Source organism: Phocoena sinus, chromosome 1 (assembly GCF_008692025.1).
Source record: "Phocoena sinus isolate mPhoSin1 chromosome 1, mPhoSin1.pri, whole genome shotgun sequence".
NCBI lineage: Eukaryota > Metazoa > Chordata > Mammalia > Artiodactyla > Phocoenidae > Phocoena > Phocoena sinus.
The window spans coordinates 4391475-4410049 of NC_045763.1; the positions used below are offsets into that span (position 1 = coordinate 4391475).

At 55.6% G+C, this 18575-nt stretch overlaps 1 protein-coding gene across 5 annotated transcripts in view; it reads right to left on the reverse strand.

Annotated features, from left to right (window-relative positions):
* The window catches only part of CHD5 (chromodomain helicase DNA binding protein 5), a 66455-nt gene that overhangs the window by 9368 nt on the left and 38512 nt on the right, over positions 1-18575 (reverse strand). For 3 of the 5 annotated variants that reach the window (XM_032627542.1, XM_032627570.1, XM_032627562.1), the window contains exons 20-34: positions 17581-17712; positions 14577-14694; positions 13073-13197; positions 11799-12030; positions 11488-11598; positions 11065-11237; positions 10367-10541; positions 9801-9893; positions 9512-9600; positions 9089-9222; positions 8498-8642; positions 7953-8112; positions 5869-5948; positions 5492-5624; positions 95-184 (exon numbers count right to left, since the gene is read on the reverse strand). In XM_032627542.1, coding sequence (XP_032483433.1) covers positions 95-184; positions 5492-5624; positions 5869-5948; positions 7953-8112; positions 8498-8642; positions 9089-9222; positions 9512-9600; positions 9801-9893; positions 10367-10541; positions 11065-11237; positions 11488-11598; positions 11799-12030; positions 13073-13197; positions 14577-14694; positions 17581-17712 — 1990 coding nt within the window. The remainder of the gene's footprint in view (positions 1-94; positions 185-5491; positions 5625-5868; positions 5949-7952; positions 8113-8497; positions 8643-9088; positions 9223-9511; positions 9601-9800; positions 9894-10366; positions 10542-11064; positions 11238-11487; positions 11599-11798; positions 12031-13072; positions 13198-14576; positions 14695-17580; positions 17713-18575) is intronic. The other 2 variants (XM_032627552.1, XM_032627579.1) reach the window with 1 other exon arrangement.

An 18575-nucleotide genomic window follows, 5' to 3' on the forward strand; every position in this document is an offset into this window, starting at 1 on the left:
GGTGAGTCCAGGCTCCCACCCCGCAGCTCTGATCAGGGCCTGGGGCCAAGGGGACCAAGGGACACAGGACAGAGCACATGCAAGAGCCCCAAACCTGGCCTGAAATCACTGCCATCACCTCTGCTGTGAGTCAAGCTCAGCTCCAACTTGTCCAGAATCTTCTCCTTCTCAGCAAGCACTTCTTCTGCAAGACAAAGTGTGTTCACAGGGTGGGTAGGGGTCCGGGAGGGCAGAGGAGACTCCGGGCTGGTGGCTTCCCAACACTGCTTCAGCCATGCACGGAATCCTCTCCATCATCTTACTCATAAGTCCAGCAGGTGCCACCAGGGAGGGCTCTCTGGGAGGCAGGGTGGGGGCGGGACCTCACCCCACCCACCCATCCCAGCAGCACCCTCCCCCCAAACTTCTCAAGGCACAGTCTCCGAACCCTCCCTACCACAATGATAACCAGAGGACTCAAAGTTCTGGCAACATGTCAGGCCTTTGTTAACACAAAACCCCTCTTACAGACACCCAGAAATGTCAGGCAATATCTATCACATTAAAAAAAAACACACGGGTGCACTCACAAGAAGAAAAGAAAACTGCCAGGTGCCATAACTGAATGGAAACTCAAAGCGCGAGAAGCATATGCTGGGGGCCTGGGCAGAGGGTGACTGGACACCAGGAAGAGGCCTGGAGAGAACTGGAATTAAACCAGTGAACCAACACCCTCCAACTGCTGTGCTCTCTGCAAAAGAGGGAAAGTTCCATCCGCCAGCTCATGGCCAAGCTGAGGAAGCCTGGCTCCCACATGGAATCTAGGGGGCAGAAAGCCCCCAGTGAGGGTCCAAACCCAACACCAAGGCATGCAGGCTGTGGAATCTGAATTGTGCCATAAAGACTGGTCCCAGACCAGCCAAGTCACTAGTGAGACCAGTAGGCCCTGGGCTTCATGGAAATAGAAGGGGAGACATTTCCTGCTACCCAGGAATGACATGGGTTCTCATGGATAAAACAATCTCTGATGAAGATGCACCCAAATGAAACTCAGAAAACGATACCCACAGCCAGACAGATAAAAAAGGAAGAGAATCCATAAGAAAAGACAAATCAGAAAAGCCAGATAAAACTTCTAGAAATGAAATACATAATCACTAACATTTTAGACATCTCCTTACAGATTTCTAAGACGTCCTTATGACTTCCTGGCCCTGGAGAACAAGCCTTGTACATAGTCGTCAGGACTGTGAATGTGATGGATTCTACTCCCCTGAGAAGGTCATGCGATGAGGCACAGGTGATCTTAAAAGAGGGAGATTATCCAGGTGGGCCTGACCTCATCACACCAGCCCTTTAAAAGCAGAGTTTTCTCTGAATGGTCACAGAAAAGGATGTCAGAGATCTGAAGCCTGAGGGGGACTGGTGCACCACTGCTGGCTTGAAGATGGAGTAAGCCCCGTGGCAAGCAACGTGGGCAGCTTCCAGGTGCTAAGAATGGCCCCCCAGCTGAGAGCCAGCAAAGGAGGCCTCAGTCCTCCAACCCCAAGGAGCTGAAGTCGGCCAAGAGCAAGAATGAGCTTGGAAGCAGATTTTCCCCCAAGCCTTCAGATGAGAACTCGGCTCAGCCAACGCCTTGACCTCAGTCTTGCAAGCCCCTTGGCAGAGAACCCCGCCACGCCACCCCACACTTCTGACCCAGGCAACTGTGAGCCAATACACGGGTGGTGCTTCATGCTGCTAAATTTGTAATCGTTTGTTTTGTAGCCACAGAAAATAATACAAATGAATAGCTGTACAAAAGGAAGTAGGAACTGAAGCTAGATCTGAGGATGACTCAAAAAGCCTTGCGGAGAAACAGGAAACAAAAAAGTAAAAGACGCGAAAGACACGTCTGCCTCCCTCTTTCACAAACCTTGTACCTGCTCTCTTTTCTTCGTTGCATTTGGAGGCTGTTATTGAACAAGACCTACTTGTGCTTATTGCTGATCACCTGGGTCCCCCAGTAGAATACAAATTCCATGTGAAGGCTTTGGCTTTGGTTCACTGTCTGTGTCCCCAGAGCCTAGGACAGCCCCCAACACACAGCAGGCCTTCCGTATGTATTGGTTGAGTGAATGAACGAATTGATGAGTAAGAGCAATGCCAGGAGAAAATAAACATAATGGGAGGAAAGATAACATTCAGCCAAGGAGTGACTGAGAGTCTGCTGATAACCGACAGAGGACACAACACTCAGCTTTAAGAATCACAGTCAGTAAAAAAAAAAAAAAAAAGAAAGAAAGAATCGCAGTCAGTCATAAGCAGGATAAATAAAAATTTCATTGTTGTGAAAGTACACCTGACCAAAGACGGAGTATCTTACAAATGGTCTTTCCGTGTTAGGAAAGCTAGAAAAGGCAGGTTTCCTACAGAGGAGCAGCAATTACCCTGAGAACAGCCTTCTCAGCACAACAGAAGCCAGAATACAAAAGAAATAACATCTTCAAGTGCTGAGGGAAAACCCCTATCCCACCTCGAATTCTGCTATTATCCAAGAAAAATACAATAAGGTGTAAAGGAAAAATAACACATAATGAGAGAATTTGCCATCCACAGAAATTTGCTGAAAGCACCATTGAAAGGTGTATTTGGGGAAGGAGGACACTGAACAAAGCAACAACGAACAAACAAGCAAACACAAAACTTTTAGAAAGAAGCAACAGCACATGGAAGATGAAAAGGGAGTGCCTCAGAGCTAAAGTTGCCTACAGTCCTTATAGCATTCAGGAGGTGACATGTTAAAAATTTAAGAGTACAAGATAGAATTGACTGTAAACCTTCCAAATAAGTTGATGGGAAAAGGGGAAAATAGAAAGAAAATGTGATCAATCCAAGAGATGTCAGGAGAAAAAAAGAAGAAAAGGCAAGGGTGATATAAAGCACAAAATAATAGTAGGTATTCATCCAAATACCTAGCTATTACAATAAATGTAACGACATTAAATTTGCCGGCTAAAAGGTAGAGATTCTATGATTAGATTTAAAACAACAAATCCCACCATATACTGTTTACAAAAGATATACCTAAAACTTAATTATACAGATAGATTAAAAATTAAGAAATGGAAGAAAATACTTGCAAATCACCATATCTGATGTGGAACATGTGTCATAAAGAACTCATAACTCAATAATAAAAAGACAAATAACCCAATTAAAAAATGGACAAAAGGGGGCTTCCCTGGTGGCACAGTGGTTGGGAGTCCGCCTGCCGATGCAGGGGACACGGGTTCGTGCCCCAGTCCGGGAGGATCCCACATGCCGCAGAGCGGCTAGGCCCGTGAGCCACGGCCACTGAACCTGCACGTCTGGAGCATGTGCTCCACAACAGGAGAGGCCACAGCAGTGAGAGGCCCGCGTACCTCAAAAAAAAAAAAAAAAAATGGACAAAAGGATCTGAAAACACATTTCTCCAGCAAAAATGTACAAATGGCCAATAACACTTGAAAAGATACTCGACATCTTTACACAGAAGGGAAATACAAATCAAAACCACTTGAGCTATGACTCTTCACCCACTAGGATGGCTATAATCAAAAAGAGAGATAATAACAAGTGTTGGCCAGGATGTGGAGAAATTGGAAAACTATTACACTGCTGGTGGGAATGTAAAGTGGTGCAGCCACTGTAGCAAACAATCTGGCAGTTCCTCAAAATATTAGTTACCATACAATCCAACAATTCCACTCCTATGTATACACCCAAGAGAACTGAAATCTATGTCCACACAAATACCTATATACAAATGTTCAGAGCAGCATTATTCATAATAGCCAAAAGGCAAAATAACCCAACTGATGTTGGGTTAGTCCATCAACTAATGAATGGGAAAAGAAAATATGGTCTATCCACAGTGTAGAATGTTATTCAGCAAAAAGGAAGGAAGTTCCAATACATGGTACAAAACTGATGAACCTTGAAAACACTGTGCTTAGTGAAAGTCGTCACACATAAAAAGGCATACACTTTATGATTCCATTTATATGAAATGTCCAGAGCAGGTAAATCCAAAGAGACAGAAAGTAAATTAGTGATTGCCACAGGCTGTGGGGAGGAGAAAATGGGCTACCGGGCATAGGGTTTCTTTCTGGAATGATGAAAATGTTCTACAATTAATTGTGCTGGTGACTCTGCAACACTGTGAATACATAAAAACTACTGAATGATATACTTTAAGTGGGTGAACTGTATGGAATGTGAATTATATCACAATAAAGTTTTTATTTATACTTATAAGTAAAAGGATAGAAAAAAATACACCAAGGATGGGAATTCCCTGGTGGTTCAGTGGTTCGGACTCTGCGCTTCCACTGCAGGGGGCCCAGGTTCAATCCCTGGTCAGGGAACTAAGATCCCGCATGCTGCACAGCATGGCCAAAAAGAAAGAAAAAAAATAATAATACACCAAGTGTATACTAAACAAAAATAAGCTCAATCCAAATCAGCCTAAATGAACCTTAAAGCAAAAAGGATCAGGAGGGATAAGAAGGTTATTACATAATAAACAGAAACACTTCACCAGAAAATTATAAAAAATATGAACCAATATGCACCTAACAACCCAATCCCAAACTATACGAAACAAAATCTGGCCTTACGAGAACAGAGAATAACCCACACTCACAGTGAGAGATTTTAACACAAGTCTCTCAGATGTGACTGATCAAAGCAAACCAAAAATAAGTAAGGATATAAAAAAATCTGAACAACATAATGATCTAATGCATATATTTTAGAACCTTACACCCAGCAATGAAAGGACAAACATTCTTTTCAAGCACACATAAGCATTTACAAGATCTGACCACATTAAACCAGAAAGCAGGTTTCAACAGTATCATATAAAAACAATATTATACAGACTCGTGTGTTCAGACCACGAGGCCACTGATTCAGAAATAACTAATAAAAAGATGTAGCCCGGGTTTCCCTGGTGGCGCAGTGGTTAAGAATCCGCCTGCCAATGCAGGGGACGTGGGTTCGAGTCCTGGTCTGGGAGGATCCCACATGCCGCGGAGCAACTAAGCCCATGCGCCACAACTACTGAGCCCGCGCTCTAGAGCCTGCGAGCCACAACTACTGAAGCCCGCGCACCCTAGAGCCCACGCTCCGCAACAAGAGAAGCCACCGCAATGAGAAGCCCACGCACTGCAACGAAGAGCAGCCCCCGCTCGTCGCAACTAGAGAAAGCCCACACGCAGCAACAAAGACTCAATGCAGCCAAAATTAAATAAATAAAATGAAAAAAAAAAATGATATAGCCCAATAACCCCCAAACTGTACAACAGGAAAAGTTAAAACCCACGTATAGAGAACTGAGCCCCTGGCTCTCCCCTCACCCTGGGACCTGCGGTGCTAGGACAGAGCGACGCATAGTCCGCCACCCGGCCAGGGAGAGACAGGGTAGAGCGCGGCCTGGCTGCCCTTCTCTAACCCAGGCCTGACAATGCATCAGGGTGGAAGCCCGCACCTTTCGGCAGCTGCTCTGGGGAGGGCTGGGCCTTCTCCATCTCCTCCGGTCGATCCTCTCGGGCCCTCTCCTTGCCATCCGAGCTCTCGTGCTTGTCCTCACCCTCCGCTCTGTCCAGGGCAGTTGGCAGGGCCTAGGGAGGACAGACTCGGGAGCTGCGGGGCCTGGAGCCTCAACAGGAGTGGAGGCAGGGAAGGCGTGCTGGGCTCGGAATGCACTCTCCCGGCTCCCACTGCGTGCTCCCAGCCCGCTCCCCAGACACAGAGACTCGAACTTGGAACCAGGGGGCCCGAGTGACAGCTGCCTGAGCAAGGCCTGAGAAGGTCCCCAGAGCCACCCCCATCCCACAGGGGCCCAGACACCTGCATCTTCCATACCTGGATTTCTGGGGGCTTCTTTGGCTTCTGCACCCCCAGCTCCTTCTCTTCCAAGTAGCCCAGCTGGGCTTCCATTTTGTCTAAAAGATCAAGGGAGACGGGGTGAGACAGGTGAGCTGGGGCGGGGAGGGGGAGAAGGGCAGAAAATGGGGCATCAGAGAGGACCCTGGGCCCGGCACCTGCAGAAGGACAGGTGAACCTGGTCAGCGAGAGCACCCAGGCCAGGTCTGCAACGTGAGGAGCCTTGGAGGACCCTGGGCCCAGTGAGGCCAAAGCCAGGGGCGGACAGGACGGAGCTACATGCAAAGGGTGGGGGCGGGGGGTGCCTCCCATCTGGAAGCCGGGAAGCGAGGTAGGTGGCGGCCCAGACTAGGAGCCAGGACGGCTGGGTGTGGTCCCGGCCTTCAGGCTGCTTGACTGGCCACGTGCCTCCCCCACGCTGAGTCAGTTCTTGATCCTGCAAAGGGCCGGTGACCCACGTGCTCTGAGTAGCCCTGGGAGGTGGTCACTACCTCGCAAGGTAAGGGACTTGCCCACAGGCACACTGGGCCAGGAAGTAAACTAGGCATGTTTTGTAAACTAGAGGGCACTTGTGCCCAGAAGCAGGATGTCCTCAGAGGCACTGAGCTTCTCGGGGCCTCACCTGGGATAGGCAGGACGCCCCTGGCCTGAGGGGTCTGACTGAGGGAAGAAGATGCTTTGCCCCGATAAACACACGAATCACCAAAAAGGCAAATAACGCATTAAAGAAGGACAAAGGATCTGAAATGACATTTCTCCAAAAAAGACGCACAAACGGCCCAGAAGCACATGAAAAGATTCTCAACATCTTCAGCCATCAAAGATGCAAATCAAAAGAGGAATGCAAATCAAAACCACAACGAGGGGTTTCCCTGGTGGCGCAGTGGTTAAGAATCCGCCTGTCAATGCAGGGGACACGGGTTCGAGCCCTGGTCCGGGAAGATCCCACATGCCGCGGAGCCACTAAGCCCGTGCACCACAACTACTGAGCCCACGTGCCACAACTACTGAAGCCTGTGCATCTAGAGCCCGTGCTCTGCAACAAGAGAAGCCACCGCAAGGGGAAGCCCGTGCTCCGCAACAAACAGTAGCCCCCTCTCTTCACAACTAGAGAAAGCCCGCGCGCAGCAACGAAGACCCAAAACAGCCAAAAATAAATAAATAATTTATATTAAAAAGAAAAAAAGCCCACAACGAAACGCCCCTTCACACCCACTAGGATGGCTGTAAGCAAAAAGTCAGATAAGTGCTGGTGAGGATGTAGAGAAACTGGAACCTCACACGTGGCTGGTGGGAATGGAAAATGGTGTGATCGCTGTGGAAAAGCTTGGCAGTTCCTCAAAATGTTATACCACGTGACCCGGTGATTCCATTGCTAGCTATACGCCCAAGAGGAACGAAGACACTTGTTTTCAGTTGAACACAAAAGTTCAAAGCAATGTTACTCACAGTATTATCCACAATAGCCAAAAGGTAGAAACAACCCAAAATCCATCCGCTGATGAGTGGATACACAAAATGTGGTGGATTCCAAACAATGGAACAGTATTCGGCCACAGAAAGGAATGAAATGCTGATACCCGACAACATGGATGAACTTGGAAAATATTACGCTAGTGAAAGAAGCCGAGCACAAAAGGCCACACAGTGTATAATCTCATTTACGTGAAATGTCCAGAACGGGCAAACCCATAGAGACGGAAAGTAGATTAGTGGTTGCCGAGGAAGATACGAGGAGAAGGAATGTGGAGTCGCTGCTAATGAGTATGTGCTTCTCTTTGGGGTGATGAAAACATTCTGGAATTAGAGGCAATGGTTGCACAAGCGTATGAATCTACCAGAAACGACCGGATCGTACAGCTTAAATAAAGATGGAACACGCTGGTGTGTGAACTACACCTCGAAGCTGTCATTAAAAAGAAAATCTCTCAGGGGAGTGACACTTCTGCAACCAGAAGCTTTGGGCGGGGAGGGAGGCCAGCCCTCGTGGGATGTGGGGAGGACGTGGGGTCTCGCCACCTCCCGTGACCCAGGTGCCCTCCCCTGCTCGGCAGAGCCCAGACCTGGCAGGCCCAGCGGGGCAGGCAGAAGGTGGGCAGGGCTGGCGGGCACTGGTGTGTTGGGATCCGAGGAGATGACCTCGCCTGGCTTCTTGCCCTCGGGCCCCTCAGGGATCAAATCCGGGGTGCTGTACTTCCCATTGACGTGCTCAAACTCCTGAACCTGGGGCAGGTGGGAGGGAAGCAGGGAGGGAGGTGGTCCCAGCTCAGAACTGAGGGCCTCAGGGTGGCCCGTGGGACTGCGGGCATGCCAGGCTTGGGGTGGGGCAGAGGTGCCGCCTCCACCCGAGGCTGGCCAAGCCACACGCCCTTCCGACTGCAAAACCCCCTGCCAGCCCCTAGCCCCAGCCCGTCCCCACCTGCCAACCCGGCCTTCAGTCCCCACCCGCTCCGACTTCCCCACCCAGAGAGGCATCGGGGGTCCATGCCTCTAGCCTGACTCAGACCCTGGACAGCCAGGCACTTGCCCTCTGCCCGCTGACCCCCCAGGGGCACACCTGGGCCGTGGTCGGCCACCAGAAAAAGCCCAGCAAAGGCTACTCACCCACCTTCTTCCTAACTAGTGACATGACCCCGATACGCGTGAGCACGTGCTGCCTGGAGAGGCCCTCGCGGGGCACACCGTCTGCGAAGGTCTCCGCGCCGTCAGCCCCCGGCTCGCACAGGTGCCGCATGAAGAGGGACACATAGGCTCTGGGGTGGGGGGACTGGGGTTCAGGGAGTGGGGGGCCGGCAGGACCCTCTGAGAGGGCCAGCAGGACCCCCGGGGGGCCTCCTGGCTGGAATCATCACCCGTCGCCCGCCTCCCAACCAGGCCTGGCTGGGTCAGGCCGCAGGGAAGGACAGAAGAGAGCCCCCCGGGCAGGGGACCCTCCTGGGACAGCCCTCGCCCCGGATAACCCAGGTCCTTCACGCTGCCGTTAACACCGGCTGCTCTGGCAGAGGGGACTGGTCAGCGTTCTCTGCCAATAAGCCCTGCCCAGGCCTGGACCCCCGGCACGCCAACATCAGACAGCAGGGAGCTCTCCAGATACCCTTAACCCGGCGGAAACGCCACCCACCGTGCTGGCTCACCTAGCCGGAGCCTGCCACTCCGGGGTGGGCGGCCGCACCCTGGGCCACCACCTCAGCCCCTTTACCTGAACTCCTTCTCACTCTTCCCGCGAAGGTCCCGCACCAGCCAGTGGGAGTTGAAGGCGTCCTGGGGGGGCATGCCCCAGCGCATGATGGCGTTCAAAAAGGCCTTCCGCTGTCGGGCGTTGAAGCCCAGCACCTGGGCCGGTGGAGATCAGGGTGAGGGAGCGGGGAGTCCAGAGACGAGGGAGAAAAGCACAGGGAAGGGAGAAGCACAGAGGAGCAGGGGCCTCCGGCGGGGGCAGGACCCAGAGGGGCACGGCCCAGGCCCACCTCTACTTGGCACTGACCCAGCGGGACCCCCAGCCCTCCCGCCCCTCCTCCGCGCCCCGGGAGTGGCAGCAGCGGGGAGCTCTTTGCTCTGAAGGCGGATGAGAGGAACCCGGGGAAGGGGAGCTGGGCGAGTGAGGGGTGCACGCAGGCCCCACCTCAATGTTGCCGCCAACCCGGGCGAGAAGCGGGGGCAGGGGCTTGTCCCTGTCGCTCTTCAGCTGCCTCCTGGATTGTCGCCGTCCACCTGGGGGAGCAGCCCGCCATGACCCCTCAGCCGGGCCCGGGGTCCTGACCCAGCCCACCCAGCAGCTCGCCCCAGGACAGCAGGCCCCTGAGGACCCACTCCGGAGGACGGACGCTTGTCCTGATGCCCCTGGGGCGCCCCACACTGACCACCAGCTCCCCGACATGCCGCCCGGGCCCCAGCCCAGCGCTGAGACTCACTCTGCCCTTCCGGCCTTTCTTCAAAGTCCTCGTCCTCATCCTCGGATCCAATGGAGTATTCGGACTGGTTGTCTGAGAGCTCGTCCTGCCACTCTGGGGGGGGGAGGGGGAGTGGGTCAGGCAGAGGGGTGCAGGGTGAGCCGTGCCAGCAGAAGCCCACCCAAGCCCCCCCACACCCAGGGCCACACCAAACCCCTATTCCCCAGCCCGAGAACAGTGAAAACGAAAACAGCCCTCGCGTACTTCCTGTGAGCTCCCGTAGCATCCCAGGAACCCTGCACTATATCCTAAGGCCTCATACCACCGTCGCCCCTATTTTACAGACGGAGGAACTGAGGCTTGCCTAAAGTCACACCACTAGCCGTGAGGTCACTGAACCACTACCCATCTTGTTCCCCCAAACACCCCACACCCCACACCTGCCCCGGAGCCCCCTTTCTCCGAGAAGCTCTCCCCACCACCTCCCGACTCAGGCCACTCCACACGGCCCCTAACCCCCACCACCAGGGCTTCCCGCCACAGGGATGCCCTCCCCTCCGGCACGACCCCGCCCACCGGGCACGCACCCTGGTCCTCCTGGGAGGCGTCGTTGTAGTTGACCTGCTTGCGGACGCGCTTGCCTTTGCCCAGGTTGCGGGCCAGGTCCTCCTGCTGCTGCTCGTAGTGGTGCCGGAGCAGTTTCTCCCAGTAGTCGGGGTCCACGTTCTCCTCCTGCTTGATGATCTCCCGCTCCACCTCCTCCTGGGGACGCAGGTGCCGTGGGCTCCCTGAGGGCGGGGCCAGCGCGCATCTCCGCCCCTAGGAGGCCTCGCTGCCTCTACCACATGTCACCCTTTAGGGGCTCAGGAAGGAACTGGAAAGCCTGCCTACTCCAGGAAGCCTTCCCTGATCACCCCCAGCCCCATGTGTTCTTCCTCTTCCTGCTCCTGCCGCGGTAATTCATTCATTCATTCACTTCCCAAGTGCTCCCTGGCCTTGTGCCAGGCACTGGGATATAGAACAGAATAAGCCCCACTCTTGTCCTCAGGAGGCCCCCAGTTTCAAAAGGAAAACTGGCACGTGGAAGAATGATTAGCACCCAGGGTCCGCGTGGAGGGTGGAGGGCCCACTCAGGAGAGACCAGGGAGCCGGCCTTCAGGATAATCGGTTTCCGAGCGCAGACGGAGAAGCTGCGGTAGGGGCGCGGCGCGGCCGCAAATGGGTGGAGCCGCTGAAGGGAGGGGCGTGATCTCTGGGGGCGGGCCCGAGGAGGGGCGGGGCTTACCACGCCGTCCTCCTCGCGCACCACGTACTGCGCCACCTTGAAGGAGCTCAGGTATTCGTTCATGTTCTGCAGCTCCGTGTCGTCCGTGGCGTCCTGGTTGCGGTCCAGTAGCTTGGAGATGGCCGCATCATCATAGTGGATCACACTGCTGTCCTCCACGTCCTTGCTGTCACCTGGGGGCAGACAGGGTGCAGAGTTGGGGGACCCCCACCAGGACAGATTCCAGACAGTGGCCCTTCCCAGTCCCCTCCAGGGGTTGCAACAGAGGAGCACGCTGATCAGACAATAACAGCCCACTGCCCGCCCGGCTACAGTCCACAGGCAGGGGAACCTGACAAAATGGGTTTGGGGGGCCCCCTTCCTCTCCAGGAGCAGCCATCCAGGGTACAGGTGGTCCGGGGGCTGGGCTGGGTTGGCCCCTACCTGGCGGGGTGCTGCCGTGCTTTTTCTTCGCGCTGGCGGCCAGGGCTCCCCCTTTGGAGGACTGGACATCAGGGATGGGCGTGACGGGCCTCTGGCCCTGAGACATCATGCCTGGAGGACAGAGGTGGGGGACCGCAGAGCTGGGGGGACGCAGAGCTGGGGGGCAGCACCCAGAGATGCCACCCTGGCCCTGCCCATCCTGGCCAGGAGTGGGGAGCAGAGAAGGGAAAGGCTGCACACTGGAGATGCCCTGGGAAGGGAGTGTCTCAAGCTGGACCAACCCCCTGTGCCCCGGCACCCAGGATACGCACCCTCCACGTCGTCCTTGAAGAGCTCCTCTGTGCCGAACTTGAGGATGTCATCCAGCTCCTGCTTGGTCATGGAGCCGGACTTGGAGCCCAGGCCGGGCCGCACCACCAGATGGGTTAGCATCATCTTCCGCTTGGCCACCTGCGTGATACGCTCCTCCACCGAGGCCCGCGTCACGAAGCGGTAGATCATCACCTTCTTGTTCTGCCCGATGCGGTGGGCGCGGCTGAAGGCCTGGGGGCAACCTGCAGCTTAGCACCCATAGCTCAGCCGAGGGCTGGGGGCTCAGGGTCAGGTACCGGAGGGTGGGGGGAGGCACGCACGTGGGCTCACGAACGCGCCCCATACGGAACCAGCTGCTGCCTGACTGCCCGTGGAGATGTGTGTGCACCAGGGCAGCTGTGCTCACATCCTGTGTGGCCTCCTGTGGGCCTGGGTGCCACTGCAGGTGTGCAAGCGGCAGTGTGGCCAGTGTGCTATGGAATGACGCCACACGGGGCTCTGATGGCGCTCATGCCGAGACGGGGGCTGCACCTCCCCGGGAGTGACCACTAGTGGGACTGTAAGCCCACCTGTTGGGGAGGCACAGCCACCCTGTGAGGACAGGTTGTGATGTGAGGACATGCCTGGGGATTTGCGCGTTAGGTGCCCGCGGGACGGGATCTGGTGTGATTAGATCTGTGTGGGGGACGGTGCATGGGTGCACACACGTGTGCGTGAGACATGAGTTTGTGTGTGCGCCCCAAGAGGGTAAAGTGTGTGCGTGCCCGGCCCTGCCCCGAGAGGGTGGCCGTGGACATCAGGGTGTGTCTCTACTCCCACAACCCCCGCCCCCCAACCCTCCCATCCTTCCTCACCAGCCCCATTGCCCCCGCCTCCATCTCTTCCCCTCCTCACCTCCACAGGCCTTGTCCCCTCAACTCTATCTTCCTGTTCCTCCCAAACTGGCCCCCTCTGGGTCCCAGGACCCCCTCATCCTGCCCCACTCCACGGCCTCGACCCTAAGACTGATGGGACAGACCAGGGGTCATGGTCACACAGATCGCTGCGTGTTCTTGGACACATCCCCTGCCCTCCCTGGGCTGTTTCCTCTTTTGTACAATGCAGGAGCTGGAGGGGCTCACCTCCCAGGTCCCTCTTGGGGCTGGGACTCCACGAGGCGGGTCCAGGGAGAGGTAAAGCCCTGAGACAGTCTGTGGGGGGAGGGAGGGAAAGCCCACAGAGCCAGGGTCAGCGAGGGGCCCTCTGAGAGGGCTCTGGTGTCAGGGCCACACACCTGGATGTCGTTGTGTGGGTTCCAGTCTGAGTCGTAGATGATGACCGTGTCCGCCGTGGCCAGGTTGATGCCCAGGCCACCTGCCCGGGTCGAGAGGAGGAAGCAGAACTGCTGGGCCCCAGGGGCTGAAGAAGAGAGATGGGCGCCCAGGAGGGTGAGTGAGGGGCACAGCCAGAAGGGTAGGGGTCGGGACAGGCAGATGGCCGACGGGAGATCGGGGCGGGGGGGGGCTGGAACTGTGACCCCATCACAGGCAACAATGGCCTGAGCTGTGCTCAGGGAAGCCGGAGGCGGCCTGGGGCCCCAGGCGGGTGGACAGAGCAGCCCACCTGAGCCCCATGGATCCCCCAGCTCTGAGCCCTGAGCCAACAGGATGGAGCCAGAATGAGAAGGAACCGATTATCAAAGCCCGGGCGGCAAAGAAGAAACTGCAAACAGCCAGCAAATATGGGCAGAGCCGCTGAGGGTCTGGTCCCAGGGAGCCCTGGAGAACTCGGTCCTTCCCGCCCTCACGGCTCCCCTGGCCGTGATGCTGTCAGAGCAGCCAAAGAACACTCAGGGTCCCAGCTCCAGGGCCCAGGCCGACGCTCTGGTCAGTGCCCACTGTGGCAGGACGGCTGGTTCTCAGGCCCATCGGGGCCCTTCACTGAGTAACCTGGGACTGACCACAGCACCCACTCGAGCTGCAAACAGGTCCCCGATCCTCCTGCTGCCTCCCGCTTAGACGTGTGCTGGGGCCGCATCGAGATGCCGAAACTGTACTCGGTTTACCTCTGACGCGAGTAGGCAACAGGAATCGCTGCTTTGGGTTTTAGAGCCGTGGGACCCCAGCCCTGTTCTGAGGGTGGGAGGCGGGAAGCAGCCACAAGCCCCAGGGAAAGAGAGCTCATCAGCTCTTCCTGCAAACCTGCCACTGAAGAGGCGCTGGACCACTTCCCCCTCCAGAGGCTTCCTCCACTCCATGGCCAGCTCCTGGCCTAGCCCCCTCACCTCTCCTTCCCAGGCAAGCAAGAGAGCAGGTTGGAAGTTCGGGCCTGTGTGGCCCTGCCCTTCCCTCTGTCCTTCCTCTAAGGGAGCGCTGCTCTGCTCTGGCCCTCCCCGCAGCCCGTGTTCCGGGGATAGGCCCCATCCGGCCCTGCCTATAACCGGAGGTTTAGCTGGCGTCCGTACCAGAAGCCCACAGGTGCTGGCCAGACCCTCAGCACCGGCTTCATTCAGAAGCAGAGGGACTTTCCTCCCCTTCTGCTTTCCTCCTTGTCTGTTTCTCAGCTCTGAGCAAGTGTTATCTACTGGCTTCTTGTACCCCAGCAGGCCCCTGGCAAGTTCCACGGAATGAATCCCTTTTACCAGCTATTAGGACCTAAGGACTGGTCTGCTTTCTTCGGCCGTTTGAGGAGCAGCTACCCTGACCATGAGTTGAGTGGTCTGGCTAAGGGCCTAGCGTAGGAGGGGAGGCAGACGGGGCCCCCCAGTGAAGGCCCGGGGTGGGGTGGGGTGGGGGTACCGTTGAATCTGTCAATCGCCTCTTGCCGGAGGCCCCCGGTGATGCCACCATCAATCCGCTCATATTTGTAGCCCTCATACTCCAGGAAGTCCTCCAGGAGGTCCAGCATCTTGGTCATCTGCAGGGGACAGGGTATGCCTGAGGCACTGCCGCAGAGCAGGGACCCCATGACAGGTGGGGGAGGACAGAGCAGCCTGCTGAGTGGGGAGACAGGTGGGACCCAGGCAGACCTGATGCAGGGCCATTCTCTGAAGAAGAATGCAGCCTCCGACCTCAACCGCTGAAGCCACTCCATCCCCCCACACCAGCCCCACAGCCATCTGCCTAAGACACAGCTCTAAGCACGTGCCTCCCTGCTCTCTCCCCACAGGATAAAGTCCCAAATCCTCACCTTGGCATTCTAGGCTTGCAGAATTGGTGCCCAGCCCATCTGGGCATCATTTCCCAATGCTTCCTTTAGACTCTCCAACCATCCCAAATTACCTAAACTCTCTTCCCACCCCCTTACCGCCTAGGAAACTCAAACAGCACCTCCTCTGTGATGTCTTCCCTGATTTCACCCTTTCCTCTGAGAAAAGCAGTCCCTTCTGAGCTCCCATATTCCTCCCATAATCAATCTTGAGAGAGTCTGGCTGGATATAAAATCATCAGTTACCATTTTCCCGCAGTGCATTGAAGGTTTTGCAGTTGTCTCCTGCCACCCATTGTTGCTGATGTAAAATCTGAGGACAGTCTGATTGTCATTCCTTTGTAGACACTAGGTCTGAAGTGTGGCATTTTCCCTATGACGTGCCTAGGGCTTCCTTTCTTTATACAGTAAGTCCCCTACATACGAACCTTCAAGTTGTGAACCTTCAAAGATGCAAACGTGCATTCGCATGTCCAATCACGTAAGTTAGTGCATGTGTCTGGCGTACATTGTCATGTGTGTGCATCCTCTACAAGCGGTTGTGCTTTTGTGTACTTTACTGTACAGTACAGTATACGGTAGTACAGTATCATTATTTCAAGCCCAGGATGTCTGCAAGCAAGCGTAAAAGTGGCGGTGATGGGGCTTCCCTGGTGGCGCAGCGGTTGAGAGCCCACCTGCCGATGCAGGGGACACGGGTTCGTGCCCCGGTCCGGGAAGATCTCACATGCCGCGGAGCGGCTGGGCCCGTGAGCCATGGCCGCTGAGCCTGCGCGTCCGGAGCCTGTGCTCCGCAACGGGAGAGGCCACAGCAGTGAGAGGCCCGCGTACCGCAAAAAAAAAAAAAAAAGCGGCGGTGATGTAGCTGGTACTATTGTACTTTTCAAAGTGCTTTACTATAAGATTAAAAATGTTTTATTTTTTGTTGGTTTTTTATGTGTTATTTGTGTGAAAAGTCTTAAAAAGCTGTTACAGTACAGTACTATATAGCCGATTGTGTTAGTTGGGTACCTAAGCTAACTTTGTTGGACTTACGAACAAATTGGACTTAACGAACGCGCGCTCTCCGAATGCAACTCGTTCACATGTACGGGACTTACTGTATTTATCTTGCTTGGTGCTCAGACCTGAGACCTCACATCTTTCTTCACGTCTGTCTGCAAACTCCCATTAAGTCTGACTTCTCTGCCATTTTCTCTCTTTCTTCTTCTGCAGCTCCTAGTGCGTAATTACCAGAGCCTCTCAAGGCATCCTCCATGTAATTTCTCAGTCTTATCTTTGTCTCTCTCTGCCGCATTCTGGGGAAATTCCTCAACGCCAGGTTCCCATTCATCCCCATCCTCTTCAGCAGTGTTGAGAGTTTATCCAGTGTTGTTCTCCATCTCATGCAGATTCTTTTCCTATCGAGTTAGTTTTATTTCATCTCTTGCTGCCTGTGTTTAATCGATTTCTTCGTGATTTATGAGTGTTACTCTGGTATTTTTGAGGTTCCTAAACATGTTTATTTGAACTTTTTCAGGCTGTTCTATTACTCCTTCCACTTGGGTTCTGCTTACTGTTTTGTGGGGCGTCTCATTGAACGTTTTCATGAGTTTTGGAATTGGGGTTTTCGGGCTTACTTTGGCTGGCAGGGCTCCATCTCTGTCACTTTCCCTCTCTGCACACTTCTAGGAGTTGCGCAGTTCCCTCTACTTGGTCCCTTGGGGCCTCAGCCCAGAATCATGTCTTACGTTGGCAGGGGGCTGGGGGGTTCTGGATCCAGTTTCCAGGTCAGCCCACAGTCACAGGCTTGGTCGGCTTTCCCCAGATTCCTCGGCCTGCTGCAGGCCTAGGGTGGGATCAGGGGCGTGCAGGCAGGAGCAGCTGTTACACGTGGACTGTGGCACAGAGGAGCCACATCCTAGCTTCTGGCTCAGTCACACCACCGTGGAACATTTCTCACACCAGGCCCCTAGGGCCATCCCTGACCCCCATCACAGAGATGACCTTGCGGCCGGATAACTGTCTCTAACCTCCATCTCCCACACTCGACTATGAGGGTCTTGAAGACAAGAGCTGGACCCCGATGCCTAGCACAGAGCTGCACGTATGACAGACGCAAAAGGATGAAGGAAGTGCACAGACAAAGAAACCTCTGGGGCTGGACGTTTTTGCCTCTGGCCGCCCAAAAAGTGAGGCTGCAGGATCCAGCTAGAAAGAGGGACACATCATCCCCCGCCAAGCTGCCCCCACCACAGGGCCCCACCTTCATGAGAAGCTGGGCTGCACGGGGGAGAGGAGAGGGCTGTCATCCCAGCCTGAACGGACACTCCAGGAGGAGCAGGCCAGAGGAGCAGCTGGTGGGGTGGACATTGGTCCTCCCCACCAACACGCCCTGAGCACCCCGAACGTGGCGCCCAACCAGCTCTCCTCGGCTGCATCACACCAGGGCCCAGAGGAGCGACTTCTGCCACACAACCCACGTGGGGATGGCATCGGGAGCTGAGGGCTGCTGGCAGGTCGTGCCCTCAGCTAGTGGGGGCAGGACGCCCTTTGCAGGCGTGGGGCTGGGCTAGGGAAGGCGGGGAGGCCAGCAGCCCCCTGCGGGCAGCTCACCTGGGAGAAGATAAGTACACGGTGCCCTTCGTCCCGAAGTTTCCTGAGCATCTTCTGTAGCAGCATGAGCTTCCCCGAGGACCTGACCAGAGAGCTGCCGTCATAGGCGCCATTGGGCAGGACGGGGGCCTCCTGCGGACACAGCAGAAGGCGGGGCGCTGGGGGCTCCCCTCTCCTCTCTCACTCCGCACCAGAGGCCCCAGAGAGTGGACAAGGGCCCAACAGCGGGTGGAGCGCCGAGCCCAAGCCCGGGTCAGGCCAGGTTCTGCAGGGCGCGTGGGCAGGTCACACGGATGCTCCCAGCGCCGCGTTCCCCAGGCAGGGCTCAGACTCCCCGGGCCCAGCCCTCCATCTCCCCCTGCTGGCACTCCACCAAGACCACAGGCATCGGTGGACGGAAGGATGACACAGAGCCTTGAGCCGAGCCAGCCTTCCCAGCGGGAATGTGCAGGGCACGTCCAGGCAAGGCCAACCCGGCCCCCCAGCTGGGCAGAACCTTAGCCCAAAGGCCTCTGCTGGGCCACCATGGTGAGATCAGCCTGGGGCTGGCTGAGTCTAGGTCACCCACAGCACGGCCTCCACGCCAAACTCTGCATTGGTCTTCTTGTTTGGGGTCAGGGATGGGGGAGGGGGAAGGTGTAAACCATGGAGCATTTAAATTAGAACCAGAATAGCCGTGACCGCAGTGAGCACCGCTGTGCCGAGCTCTCGCCAAGGGCACTGACGTGGACTTTCTGGTCTGGCCCTCACCCTTTCAGGAGGTGCTGTTATTGTCCCCACTTCATAGAGGATAAACCTGGGGCCCCAAGAGGACCACTGACTGTCCTAAGACCACAGGACTGGAGCCGGGGGTCTGGCTGGGGGTCCAGTCTCTCACCCAGGGCGGCACGTCAGCTCACCTGGGGGCCCCACCCAGGCCTCCCCAACTGCCAGGTCAGCCCTCGGAATCCTGGCCTTGTGGTCCCCTGACGCTGAGGCCGGAGGGGATTCTGTGG